This window comes from Mycetomoellerius zeteki, unplaced genomic scaffold (genome assembly GCF_001594055.1).
Source record: "Mycetomoellerius zeteki isolate Tzet28-1 unplaced genomic scaffold, Tzet1.0 scaffold61, whole genome shotgun sequence".
Classification (NCBI taxonomy): Eukaryota; Metazoa; Arthropoda; class Insecta; order Hymenoptera; family Formicidae; genus Mycetomoellerius; species Mycetomoellerius zeteki.
Window position 1 is genome coordinate 747,830 of NW_017257621.1, and position 14,868 is coordinate 762,697.

At 35.4% G+C, this 14,868-nt stretch overlaps 1 protein-coding gene across 1 annotated transcript in view; it reads left to right on the forward strand.

Annotated features, from left to right (window-relative positions):
• LOC108728307 (uncharacterized) overlaps positions 1-4,463 on the forward strand; it is an 8,932-nt gene extending 4,469 nt beyond the window's left edge. The window contains exons 5-6 of the mRNA XM_018456796.1: positions 11-154; positions 3,984-4,463. Coding sequence (XP_018312298.1) covers positions 11-154 — 144 coding nt within the window. The 3' untranslated portion in view covers positions 3,984-4,463. The remainder of the gene's footprint in view (positions 1-10; positions 155-3,983) is intronic.
• Positions 4,464-14,868: the final 10,405 nt, after the last annotated feature.

The following is a 14,868-nucleotide window of genomic DNA, read 5'->3' on the forward strand; positions in this document are numbered from 1 at the left end:
GGCGGTGGAGCCGGCGGCGGTGCCGCAGCTTCCGGGACCGGTTCAACGAGCTGGGCCGGCAAGGGGCCTGCTCGTCGGGGTCGAGGATGGCGCGATTGGCGTCGCGGCGATCCCACTCTCATCAAGGGCCTGTGGAAGTCAAAGGGTCCTCTAGGTAATTAATGAATTTATGTCATTCTTTTCTGCTTGTGATCGGTTATTGTTGCAACAAACGTTTGTACTCGTAAATAGTATTGCGTGATGGAATCCTACTGTCTAAATTCTTCGGAGTGAGATTTATTCCAAAAAGTTTAGATAGTAAGTCACCGATGCTTTTTTTTGTTAAGAATTTGTCGAAAAGACTTCGAAATCATTGATACAAATAATCGTAGACATAAGATATATAATAGATAGACATATAGATAGAGCATGATGCGAGACCTGACCCTCACGTGTGAAAGAGAGACAACTCGGATCTCTCTTTTCTCTCTAGTAGATAGAGAACAACCATTGTTAGAGAAAAAAAGAAAGAAAGAGAGACGACAGACTTGAGTTGTGTTTCTTTTTTCTTGTACGTGAGCAAACCGCGTGCCTGGTATGTTCGGTCTATATATTATTGATGCTTTTCAGCAAAGGCATAGCGTAACATAATCTTATGTTTGTTTAACATTTGCAAACAACAAGAATGTAATGATTCACTGTGTTACACTGTGTCATCTGTGTCCCTTGCTGGAAAGCATCCTAAATATACTATGTCTATGCAAGTGATTTTTCATGTAAGCTCTTCACTTCATTCATGGGAGATTTGAAGGTCTTCCTTTTATTCTGTTTTAGCTGCTTTCGCACAGGCATGAAGTTTATAAAATTTGTTGCTAATTATTTACATAGGAACATTTATATAGACTTGCTTTTTTTATAATTGTATTATTTTTGCCTGTTATAATTAAAACCTTGCATGAATATATCTTAAATCTAGTAGATAGCTTTAGATTTTCCTTCCGTCACGTTTGAGATCAATTTTTAATATATAGATTTAAAATTGTAAATACTCGCAGGCTATAAATGTCATTAATTTCAAATAACTCGTATGTATAAATATTTTGCTTGCGAAAACCCACGTCATCGTAAATTATAGGTACTCGTGCACATGATGGTGACATAACGCGGATACAATTTATATTATATGCTCGTCGACTTCCAGCACATCAGTTGGTGGTCGCAATTTGTTGAGGAAGCTTTTTTTGGTTTACTATTTTAGCGTAACAGCATCTGCTACAAAATCTTATATTACGATAGTCGAACCATAAAACCACGACTTGCGCTGTGGCGTTGCAATTTTATGGAAGATAGTTTGCCCGCTTGCGGTTACGCTTGAATGCCACACGTAAGAAAATTTTTATACATGTCAGTAAAATGATCGGAATCTCAAGTCATGTCTATGCTCGTCGTGATCTTCCTATTTTTGAAATAGAACTTTTCAAATTTAGACTTACGCATTATTATGCGTGTCCATTGTTCGAAGTTCAATCATGTTTCTCTGTTATTATGAAAGATTGAGCAGAAAACGAGAATTGTTTAGCAACTTAGATTAGAGTCTAATTAATTTGTGAATTTCACTTAAGAATTTTTCGCTATTTTATCGTGAGCGTATATTACATGACAGCAATGGTTTTGTTTTTTTGCTACTGCCGGTAGTAGTCGTTCACTGACATCGATGTAAACCCGGGGCTAGTGTAGGGATAATAATGGCGACGGTTGTGAAAAATTCATGAAGCGAACAAACGAAACCACGTCGTTCTGCTCATGTTCTCCGTTAGCTCGAGCCTGTGTTTTAACTTTCAAATACAACCCTGGCCGAGAAGAACCTCCTTCGCTTTGGAAATTTCAAATTTTCATCACAGATTAGGACTCCACCGAATCGCAAAGTTCCTTGACATCTAAAATTGCTTGACCTTCATGAAAAAGAATGAACATATAACTAATATAATATTAATTCTTTATCATCATTTATATAGCATGTGAATTTATATATCTTTTAAATGTTAAACTGATTGACAAAAATAATTAATTTTTAATTTTAAACTTGTAAGTTTGCATGCTTGTATTTGTTCTGAAATTAAGCTCTTATCCTCTAACTTCTAATGAGTGTTGGTATCATTATATTGTCGTTGCATAGCTTTTATATATATAAGGTAATTAGGGGGAAGACGCCATACTTAAGACTTTATTCTTGAATAACTTCTTAATGTTATTGAATTAAGTTATGAAAAAAATATTATTAATATTCTAGAGATCTTTCTTTACACAAATTTATAAATTTAACATTTAATATTCCATATTATTGGAAAAAATTGATATATCATACGTTGCAAAAGTGGTATTCCCTCTATATGTGTGGGTAAGATGCCACCTCTAATGGAAGAAGATGTTACAAACAATTAAATAATGTGATGCAATATTAATTTGCATATTTTACTTATTTACAATCCATAATGAAGAATTTAAGCTATAAAAACACATAAAGGTATGATAAAACATAAATTGAGGAAATATGAAAGAAAGTAATTTAGAAAGTAAGTTGGACATACTTTTATTCGTTTAAACAGCATTTCATTAACTTAAAATATTTCGATTATATAAAGCATCCAAAATTTTAATTCATAAAATCTTTTTAATAACTGTTTCAAGCAGGAAAAATTGTGTTTTGTATTTACTGTCATCTTGTCCCCAATGTAAGAGGAATATTCAATTGCAATTTTTACGCATATAAGATTATTACAAATTATAATCTATATCATCCACATGACCGCCAGGGAACACTGATTGAAACTGTATATTATTTGTCCGGTTTTACAGTAAGCATCGACATACAGACCTTAGCTATTAACATACCAAATATTACAAAGAGCATGTTTCACGACCTACCTTTTCGTATTTCGTATAATCTTTTCCAATTGACATTGGCATGAACATATTCATTTAAAACTGCACAACTGTTTGCCACACGTTTTTGCACAGTCAGTATAGTTAACGCGCGTTCTATGAAAAAACTATAAATAAAGTGGCGTCTTCCCCCTTATGACATCTTCCCTCGAATTACCTTATATAAAATCTGTGTAATGAAAATGTAATGACACCGACGCTTGTTAAGAGTTACCGAATATTGGCTTTAGTCACTGATATCGAATAGGAGTTTGAAATTAATTCTGTAATTAACATACAGAAATATTTATGGAATTATAATGCATTAAAAATATCAAAAAAAGTAAGAATGTAATATTTTATATACATATATATATATTAAATTTATATTATTTTATATTAAATCAAGGTCTTCTTTTCTGTATAATAACAGTTAGAGAAACTGATAATATTTACGCAGCCATATTTTATGGTATATATTGGAATATGATGTTGGAATTTTGTTTTTATCGAATTCAAATCAGCGAATTTGCAATCTGCCAGCCAAGCAATCGATTAGTCAAATGTTCAGTTAATTAAAACTCCTAAATGTTGCTCGGCAATCTGTGTTATAACTACTACAGTTTGCCGAGATTACTGGTTAAAATAACTGAACTTCTCTTGGGTCCATTAATGAAAAACAAGCGAAAAACGTATTGAATCTAAGGGTGATTTTCGGCTTTTATTTTTATTTTCGAGCTGTGATTTCTTCCATATAGCTACGCTATTCCACTGTATTTGATTTTGCTTTGATTTCACAAACTCTATCGTACATTTCCCCAAGCGCTGTATAACATCTGATGCAATTAATTCAATTGTACCGTATATGAGGACTTGAGATAACAAATTATACCTGAAGGGGATGAAGCAACAAGCATGTATATTAGCACCTAACGTGCACTGACGATCCTCCCATAATGCATGCGACCTTTTAGCCTCGAAGCTGTTAAGCAAAGCTTAATTATCCCCTTGACCTCACGCACGTTTGAAGCACGTATCGAATGCGCGTTTCACGAGCACGTCATGTCGCGTGTGTTGAACAGATTCGCTGGGACAGGCGGAGATCTACATCATTGTGGCTCTCCTGATCGGCTTCTTCACCGTGGTAATTGGCTGCTGGCTATCCGACAACTGCTGGTCGCCGGAGCCAGAAGGCGTGGTCACTCTCGCATAGCCTAGTGCCGACTTCCGTTCCTCTAGGCGATAACAACTACTACGGCGCCCCTCATACAGAATTCTTCAGGACCTCGGCCGCTACTCAGATCATCGTAGTAACGCATCCGATAACGTCAGCGGCAATCATCGACCGCTGCTCCGGTTGCTCGACATCAATGATAATGACACGTTATTACGCGTATGAACACCACGCGCACGCGGGACCTTCTTCATCGAAGAGGTATTGTTCGATCGACGGCATCTGCGAACCAACCTCCTTCGCAAGTTCCTATTTCGCAAGAGACGAGTTTTCTAGCAGGGTCGGTTTTTGAGCGTAAAAAGAAACGTCAAAGAAGAAAATGAAATTAAACGAATGAACTGTGAAGTTTTTCGCTCCGTATTACATATCGATTCTCAAAGTCGCAAGTGTACGAAATAATTGCATGTCATATTCACAATGACAATTGAAAATTGGCATATATATATATATTGGATTAAACTAACGAAAAGATATATTGCCGATATCTCATACGAAGCAGGTGATGGTGGAGCTCATTGTATTTAATCGAGATGATCTCTAAGACTGACTCCGCAATTGTAAGTCAGTTCCTTTCGCGTCGTTATATATATATAAACGATGGAAGAGATTTTTTTAAACTCAATAAGATAAGTGCTTGTGCAGCATGTTTTGATTCAAACTCTCTAAATTTGAATCAGTAGATAATCACTGATTATCCAGTAACTTACTTGGCACTGGGTAATCAGTGAAATTCAACTAAAAAAGAAAAAGTTTGAGCATTGTATAATTAAAATACCAATATTTGCGTCATTTCCAATTTTCCAATATCATATGCATTGAATTTATTCATTTAAAGCAAAATTAGCTAGGTTAAAGACTCCACGTTTCACTGATTACCAGTGACATACTTAGGACTGTTGTCAGTGATTATCTATCGATTCAAATTTAAAGAGAACGTAGATGGTTCTATTACAGCTATTGTACGTTCTATTATATGTAATTAACGATTAATTTAATTAATGCCTAATTAATCAGGCATTAATTGCGCGTCCAGCGTATTATTACGGAGTCCGAAGTACTCACAATGAATATCAATATAGAGGCTATTATCGCTTGTTATGCAATCAAATGACAAGCTCTTGGACTTGGAGATAATTGATTCCGCTTGAAGCAAGGTACAGTATTAAGGGAGATCTGCCCGATAATAGAAAGGGAGATATCTTTGAAGTAAAACATCTTGAATCCATTTTCTATTAATACAAGCGCCATTTGTCATAATACACGTCGAAATATACGAATGAAATCAACGTTCTCAGTCCATCTTTTGCTTCTTTTACGATCAGGAAATTTCACCGATTGCTTAAACTTCTAAACGCGACTCCGAAGATTCGTCCTCATTTCATCAGCAGACTTGTGGCTCCCACGTCGAATTTTCGAGTTAAATCGCCTTTACGACCGGCAAAATTACGTTTTCCAATTTTAAGGTGAAGCTAAAGTTTAGGTACCTTCATTTTCCCCGTCGTGAAATCCGATCGGGCTCCGCAGGTTTGTATGCGCGAACGGAACGGACGAATTGCGGGAACGACAGGAGCCGACAAAGTTCTTATTGCGTTAATACGCGAAGTTGCTGCATCGGACGGCGACACGCCCGTGCCGGTGGTCGCAACGAAGTTGCGAGCCGTGCACAAAGTCCAAAATGGGTCAACAACCCGTGGTCATCCCCCTCGCTCACCCTCGCCGAGAACCCGTAACATCATTAAAGCACATTGCATCGAAACGAGCAGCGCGTTCGTCGATTCTCAGTACACGCAGTTCGTAGCGTGAATAACGACTCGCCCACATGTCTTAATCATCATGTTGCACGTTTATGATGTCGACCGCGAAATCCGTCGGGAATGGTTCTGATCCGTAGTTAGCTCTCGTTGAATCCTAAGTGAGTTCCTGTCTGCTATCCTCTCAAATTTCGACATTCGACGTTCTATATTAATTTTGTTATCAATTTCTCATCAGTTATTAATCGCTTCATCCATTATTTTATTATCTAACTTATCGTATCATTAAAAGACTGTTTTTCTCTTCTTGTGTATCGTCACCGGTGATGATGGATTGTCGTGTAATGTAGTGTCGTGTAAAATCAAACTTTATTGTTTTCAATTGAAAATGCAGCGATAATTGTACATACACTGAAAGCGCAATTGAAATTACAGTGATAATTGTGTATCGATAGACTTTCTTGTGAAAATCCGACATAATGTAGCAATTTGAAATGAAAATTTTTTTATGTCGGACATGGATTGCTAAACGTGCTACTTTAGATAAATAAATCGTAATCGTTATTTGTAATATTTAATTCTTTATGCAATACCAACAATTTATCTAATATAATATACGGTTATTGGAATATCACGTCAAGTCCAGAATTTATTTACGTCATCAGATGTTAATTACTTCGTTACAGAAGCGACTAACATATTTTAGGGGTGTATCGGTTATACACTTAACTGAACTATAGAAGTGTTAATTATCACCGTATAGAGCCGTAGGATCGAGTATTGACTTAACGACGTCAGGGATGGCTCAGTGCGATTAACTGAGAATGTCGGAACCGTATTGGTTTTACTTTACAGCACACTTTACACTACACGTATTGTGCAGTAGACATAGTAGAATTGTTTGCACGAGCTATACCACTGGATTAATGAAATCCAGTAAACGAAATACAGTTGACGATGTTCAGTTGACAACTTCTGTTCAATATTAACACGAAGGTATTCTTGCGACTCACGTTTTACTTCTAGAACTCCATACATTTTTAATAATAAATTCTATTGTCCCTTTATTATCTCAGTAGATTTTTAATTTAACTTTTAATCCGATTTTATTATAAAACATTTGTTGAAACTTTTTTTTATTCAATAGTTCTATTCATTACTTCATTTATTTTTTTCCATTCATTTTAGTTTCTATAATTAGTCGATTCAAGATTTTTATTTAATAAATAAATTCTTTGAATTTTTCTTTAAAAGTACGAGTCTAAAAGTACGATACGAGTCTTAGGGATTCATTTTTCCAACTTTAATAAATTAATAATGTATCTGATAAACGCAAATATTGGAAGCTTTGTACCATTTGATTAGTTCTCAATGGAATCATTGCAGCGGCAATGTAATATACGTATTTGAGAAAATGCCGCATTTTTGCAGAAAGACGAATCTTGTTTGCAAGACCCATATGATCGTGATTTCTGCCGTATGATTTTATTAGTCAGCACGGCGATGAAATCCAGTTAGTGAGAAAAGTTAAAAACGCGAACGGTGATTTCAGGCGTGAATATCTCTAAGCGGCTCACTTCAGAATCCAAACCTTTACAGTAAAAATATCAGATAATTATGGGTCTAGATTTACACGAATAATAAACAAAATGCGATGTTTGTTTCGATTAACGTAAATTAAATTTAATCTACCAATGTGGATTAACATTAATCTCGATTTAATTTAATTTTCATCTTTTTATATTCTTAGAATTAGAAAAAGATGAAGAGTAAATTGAGATTAAAGTTAATCCGTGTTGGTAGAGAAACGGACATTAGCTTTACAAATCTACAATTAAAATAAGAGAAGCATACTTCATGAAGTTTCTTCATTTAAATAGATACAAATCTAGCTAAGTACTTGCAAGTATTTGATTTCCTATTTTTAATTAATTATACGTCATATCTTAACCAGTTCCTTTTTTATCTACACCGAGCTGTTAAGAAATAACTACGTCTATAAATTAATTAATAAACGTTACTTTCATTTGACGCAATGCCAAAATGAAATGGTAAAACTTTTAAGGAAATTTAATATTTCAAGTTGACAAAAATCTGCGTGTAAATTTACAATTAGATAAATTATTTTAGAAATGTCGACTTTCCAATAATTTGATGCAGTCGGCGCCACAAAGTAAGTGATTAAATACTGCGAAAGTTCTTTTTTAACCTACGGCGAATTCCAACATGTTAATATCGCGCTTTCGGTCTGACTGAAAAATTGGAAAAATTTCACGGTGTCACGTAGATTTGATGCACTCGGGCATTTGCGAATGTATGGGCGTGACGTAAACGCGAAACAACGAACAAGATGCAGATATCTAGATGCACGACAGTAACAGACAGCACGATATATCACATCATTCGAAAGGGACGCGATTGCTGTCGAATCAACCATCCCCGTTCTTTTTTTTTCCTTTTTTTTCCGCATATTGTCCCGTGCAGAGCGAGCGGGCCGCATTGACAGACTAATTAACCCGGAAACCTCTCCACAACTTCCTCTATGCCGCGTTTATTTTATCTGTCGCTCGAGAGCCCGCGGGCGCGTACATACACGCACGGGGTTGATCGATTAATTGAATTTTGATGCGCTCATTGTCAGACAGGCGGCTGATGATCTCAAAGGGCCAAAATTACTTTCCAAGCAGAAATTTCATTAAAATGACCGTCGCATTAATCTTTGAATAGAGACGTGCAACGTGCATTTCTTTTTGACGTTGAAATATAATATTAGAAAGAAATATATCAATGAAAACATGATAATAATAATAATAATTCTTTCTGCCTTTTTGGAAGAAATCCATTATTTTTAAATTTATTTTATAGATCTCATTTATCTTTATCTGTTTTATTCAGAATTGTTCGAAACTTTGCCATCGAACAAGCACAGTATGCCTTTGTATTCTCTTATAACAAATTTTCATTATCTAAACTGTTAACCATTTTTACAGAAAGATCAATATTCTTTATTCAAATAATATTTTTAAATCTACATATATAATAGAATATATTTTTATTTGAATTTGATATTTTCAATTCGCTTGTTAATTTTGTTCAAATTCTTTGTCTTGTAATAGAAATACAATACGATTTGTTATTAGTTCTGAACTCTTACAACAAATTGCGAATTACGTTTACATTATTCCGACTGTTTAAACTATCTTTAAGTATCTCGTAAAAAGATCAATATTTTCATTTGAGAAGTTCCAATCTCTCTTATAACAATCTATAAAATTGCTTAAATCTATATATGTACATAACAGAATACATTACAATCTTATTACACAATATATTTCTATTCGAGTTTGACATTTTCGATTTGCTTGTTCAGTAAAAATCATCAAACGAGCAGCGCGGAATATCCCGGCGGTATCCGAAAGAGCTAATAATCAAGACCTGCCACTGGGGCTCTTCCGTCGATGAAGATCCCAGTGGCGTTTCCAGCAGGCGACATGAATTATAGAGGTCGGTGTAGCCTGTGCAAACCGGACTGTGTTCCCGGATACGATCGTCGCCGTATCCGTGCGCACGTATCCGCTCGAGGGCGAGAACGTAACGCGTGGGTTTGCTGGCACGAGCCCGCGAGCTTCGTAAATCACTGCGGACAGTGGTACCGTCGCATCCTTGTTCCCTCGTATACTCGACTACTCGCACGTACGCTCGCCGAACACGCTTGGACAATGCGCGTTCCGCGTGAACTGCGCCGCGATCCCTGATGTCTCAACCAGATAGCACAGGTCTAGGAATCCTCCCCGAAGCGGACCGCGACGTGCGATCGCTCATTCCGTCTGACATTCGTAATCCTCCGTTTGAAACGGAGCCCATTAGTTTCCGTTAGGGAATAAATATACATTTTTGCTACCCTTCGGGAAAGATAGCAGGCTTCGAGCAGCGGCTACTTGAGCATCTTTGACATGTGGAAATGATCTTATTTGAATGTACGTGAGGCGATCGTTCGTAAAAGTAACATGTAACTGTATTAGTATGTCACATTTGCAAGCGAATAAATTTTAGCAAGAAAAAATATACCATATATAGATATTTAGTTCTAGTTTTCGTTAGGAAGGTGTTAAAATTTATTTATATTAATTATTTATTATATTTATATTAGTTATTTTTAGAGCCACAAATTACTTTTATTTTAATCAAATATATTAGTAATTATAAGAGCCTCAAATTGAAGCAAAGTTTAATTAAATTATATATAAAATATAAGTTTTTATTGTCTTTTTGCACCTCTGGAGTTTAGCTCGCAGCAAAAGTATTTTATTTTAATCTTGTAAAACGAAAACGTTATAAATCCTATATACTTGCAAATTTGATCTTATTTCTTCAACTACTTATTATGGAAATGAGATAAAATATACATTCATAAAATCAAGGTGCTCAAACGAAAATTTAAAAGAAAAATATTTATTAATTCACACAAAGTGAAATTTAAATTAGATAAGTAAATTGGAAGTTAATTAATTGAGCGATACGAAAATAATTTCGAAAAGTAATGGTAGAATTTTGTATAATAAATAGTACATTATTTTGTAGTTAATAAATACGCATACTTAATATACAGTACCATTCAAAAGTTTCATTAAATATTGTTTTTTTACAAAAAAAAAACATGAATCAATTACTCGCCAAATGCATTTCATTGGGCGTTGATCTTTTTTATATTTGAACCAAAGAAATGTTAACATATTACATCTTAATTTATTTCCATGCAAAGAAACAAAGGCAAAATAAGAAAATTTAAAACAAATACTCTAGTGAGTAAATATTTAGTCAAAGTTAAAAATTGTGAGCAGATAAGTACCTCATTCTATTCTACAACCATCAGATGTGTAAGGAAGAGTGAGAGAAACACAATTACAGTCTACAGAAACGAGTGGTAGTGGTTAAATAAACGCTAATGGTTAAATAAACTCTGATTAATGTGCTAGTATTAGTTCATTGTGATGCAAAAATTCTGAGAGTTGGAATATTATATTTTACTTTTTAAAAATATTAATTTTACAAATATTTAAATATGTAAAATGTGAAAACAATTTTTCTATTTCTTTGTCTGTTTATTCTATAAATTTTACCATTTATTAAAACTTTTGAACAGTACTGTTGATCTTCGTTAAGTCATTATCTTGTGATTCACGTTGAAATTATTTGCGAGCTATGCAGAATATATACACAAGAGGAAGAAGGTATGATGAATTGAGGATACAAATTGCTGGGCTCGATTACTGTCTACATAACTCGGTTGATTTATTGACAAGGGAGCAATTTCCTGATGCTCGTGGTGATTATTATAAATTTATTATCCAAGCGTAATCGAATTACGCGCATATTTATCTTACAATTAGATTTCTTCTCTCTCGCTTCCCATAAATCTAACATGAACAGATGCGGGGAATAAAGCTTAATAAGCGAAGTAAAATTTCTGTAGAGATGTAGGTCGCTTTACGATTGAAATCTTTCGATTGTCAAGCAATGGCGGGCGACTGTCTGCGACGCTCGCTCGCACAGTTGCAATGCTTTCAAACTCTATACACAAAAGGAAATAATAGCTGCACGAAGACTGACAACCACAGTCGAGCTGCGATTCGAATCGCAGTTCGATTAGTGACACAATACCGAGGAGACTTGTAATGTTTATCAATCATTGCAAGATGCGATCCAATTTTTGTGCAATCCAATTGTAAATTTCCCTTGCATTTTATTTCTTTACAAATCTTTGTGAAAAATCATTCCATAATATTCTACAAATACAAAGGCTTAAGTTACTTTTGCAGTACCAGATAAGATAACTTTATATTATTCTATAAGAGAAATTAAATTTTCTATAAGAGAAATTGAGAATTTCTATAACTATTTAAACAAATAATTTAGAGATTTTTATTTTTATTTAAAAACTAATTATTTTTTATTTACTTTTATTAATGATGAGGACTTTAAATTTTCGGATGGCATAAAAGTTATTCCTTGTAGAAGCAAAAAGTAACTGAGGATAGTTGAATCGCGAGGTTTTAGAAAACGATGAACTCGTAAGCGAATCGTGCGTCTTAGACTCCCACGACAACGACGGACAAAAACGCTTCTTTCGCGGAAGCAAATGCGCGCCGGATAAGAATAATAAAGGCAAACCGGAACTCTTCGGATGCAAGTCGACCGCGTTCGCGAGTCTCCCGATTAAGTCGAGCAATGGTGAACGGCGCTCGCCGCGATCGTTACGTAGTAATTGCGACAAAAACGTTGTCTCGAAAGAATTCGCCGTGCTTGGCGGCGGGGTCCTTGTGAGAGATAGAAAAGAAATTTCTCGTCCAGAGGGGGCTTGTTGTTGTTAGTTGTCTGGACCGGAAGTTTTTCTCGCATTCTCAGCGAGCGGATCTTTTTTGCGAGCGCGCAAGTTTCTCTGCGAGGTGCGGCTTCCAATTTCGATTTGTCGGAACGACGAGCGCGAGCTGAGAGTTTCACCGGTGTATAATTCGCCGCCGCGAGTCAGGTAGGCGAGAATTATCCGCAAAGTACTTGTGCAATCAGTATTAACTTGGAAAAGCATCTCGGATCTAGTCTATTCGATTGCAAAGGTCGAATATGCTCGTTGGAAGACGTTCTCTCTCGGTTCACTTTGCCGCGAGGCAAACAAAAAAATCTTTATAAGATTCTATCAGAATTCTACCTAAGACGTATCCGTATCTCAGGTAGAATTCTGATAGAATTCTGTTTGCACGGTTAAAGATTTCTCTCTCGTAAGATGCGTAAGCATAGTACGAATGTACTATGTATAAGCCGCTTATCTGGCGAGCAGTGTAAGTCCGGTTATTATCAAACATTTCCGATAGACTCAAATATTATCTGAAGAGTTGTCTCAATAAGATTTTGGGGAAGCTAGTCTACAATACTTCCGAATAAACGTAAATAAACTTTCCAGTTGAATGAGTTAATGAGAAAGTAGAATACGCCTATATGACAAATTGGGATCAAAAAACAAGAAACGTAAGTGACGTTCCACATCTAGCAACTTTTAATATTTCACGTAGAACGGAGCAGTTTCGAGTTTGTGCATAAAGTATTCTTGCGCGAGGCAGGTACATCGAGATTTATCCGTGCGATCAGCTGATCCGCATCGGTGTGTTCAAGTGCAGTAAAGAAAGAGTTAATATCGTGCGATTTTTGTAGCGGCATGCTTGAATTTTTTGAGGTACGAAAGGTATCGTTCGTAGTGAAAACCTCTGCCTGCTTGTAAGTTTCACGATCAAATGCGCGCAATTACTATGCGAACTGAACCCTTTACTGCATACTGCGCTCCGCGTACGAAGATCGTTTTATAGATAGCTTTTGCATGGAATATCGTAACAAACGATTCGGCTCGTATTTCGTACGTAATGTTGTACGGAAAGAGATAAGATTAGAACAATGTTCCATGCTGGTTCAAATAGCTCTATAGATAGTTTATGACACGCACGTCAAACACGAGATTATATTGGATGAATTCTTAATAATTTATTATATTGTTCTACGAAGGATATTTCTGAAATTGCCACTTCTTGTCTCTCTAGCTTCAGAAATGTACCTTGGAATAATTTTATTCTTTCATTATCTAGATTTTAAACAAAAGTCTTAATTTTATAACTTTAATCCCAAAGGCATCGTGATTGCGCATTTGATAATAAATACGCGCTCAATTCTCCCGGTGTCGAAATGAAATAGGCACGTAGTATGAGTGGTATGAATATCATTACAGAGTAGTCTATCTCTAGACACGCGTCATACATACACATTCCGAGAGGCATTTTTTCACGCTTCAAACTGTTCTATGCTTTTGCTCTTACTCGTAATCGACGTGTAGCAAGTTCAGTAACTATGCTGGGCCACATCTAGGAATGTCAGACTCTCGCGAAGGAAGGTAAATCCACGTGAGAGGTTCCGGAATACCGAACATCTCAGACAGTGAGAGATGCTAGCCAACTTTTCGGCCCGTTGGGAGTGCCAAAAGCTGCGTTCCTCGATCACGTCTTACGCGATATTATCGCACGGTAAAAGGCGGATCTTGTCTCTCCTTCATTCTTTCTAAACAAAGTTAGATTTTAAGAGAATTGTACGAGATACAGAAGAATAGCGTTTTGCCTTGCGTCACAACGTTAAGACGATAATGCTTTTTATTTGCGTAAATACCGTCTCTCGCGCTCTGCTGCTTTCTTTACGATATATCTATAGCATCCGACATATCGGGTTTGATGACAATTGTATATAATGCAAACTTTGCAGTTGTGTAGGTGCAAGTTATTCGCTATGTCATTCTTTGTTTGCATTTTAATTATTTATGTTCATTGACGTAGATTTATTATCTCGTTTATTTAATGCATACTCAAGTGATATTACGATTTTCATTTCCGCAACTGGTAATGAAACTAGAAAACTGTCTCATAATAGAAAATATATGACTCTTTCTTTGACCTATATAATTTTAGTTCTAATCTTATCTGGATAATATTGAGATTTAGTATTCGATTCTTTGTAATTCGAAATAAATTTGTTATAACTTGAAATTATTTACTGAAATTTAGAATTCGATGAAAAAAAATAAAAATTTTTTGTAATACCATTATTGTATTGATATATGATATTTTGCTGCAGAGAATAAACCGCATTTTACAACTTTCATAAAAACTTATATTTTACGGATAAAATACAAAGATTGCTTTTTTCGAGTTATTAAAATTTGAAATATCATCTGTCAAATTTATTTATTTTTTAATTTTTTTACCATTTTATTCGATATTTTTCAAATTCGAGCTAAAATACTAAAAGGTTAAATGTCGTTTCCATTTTCGCATCTTCCAATCGCGATTTATTAGCTATATCAATGCAAGCGGTGGATTAATTCAACGCGCGGAAAGCATAAATAATCGATATATGATTAATATTTGCGATGCGTTTGCACTCCGGCATCCA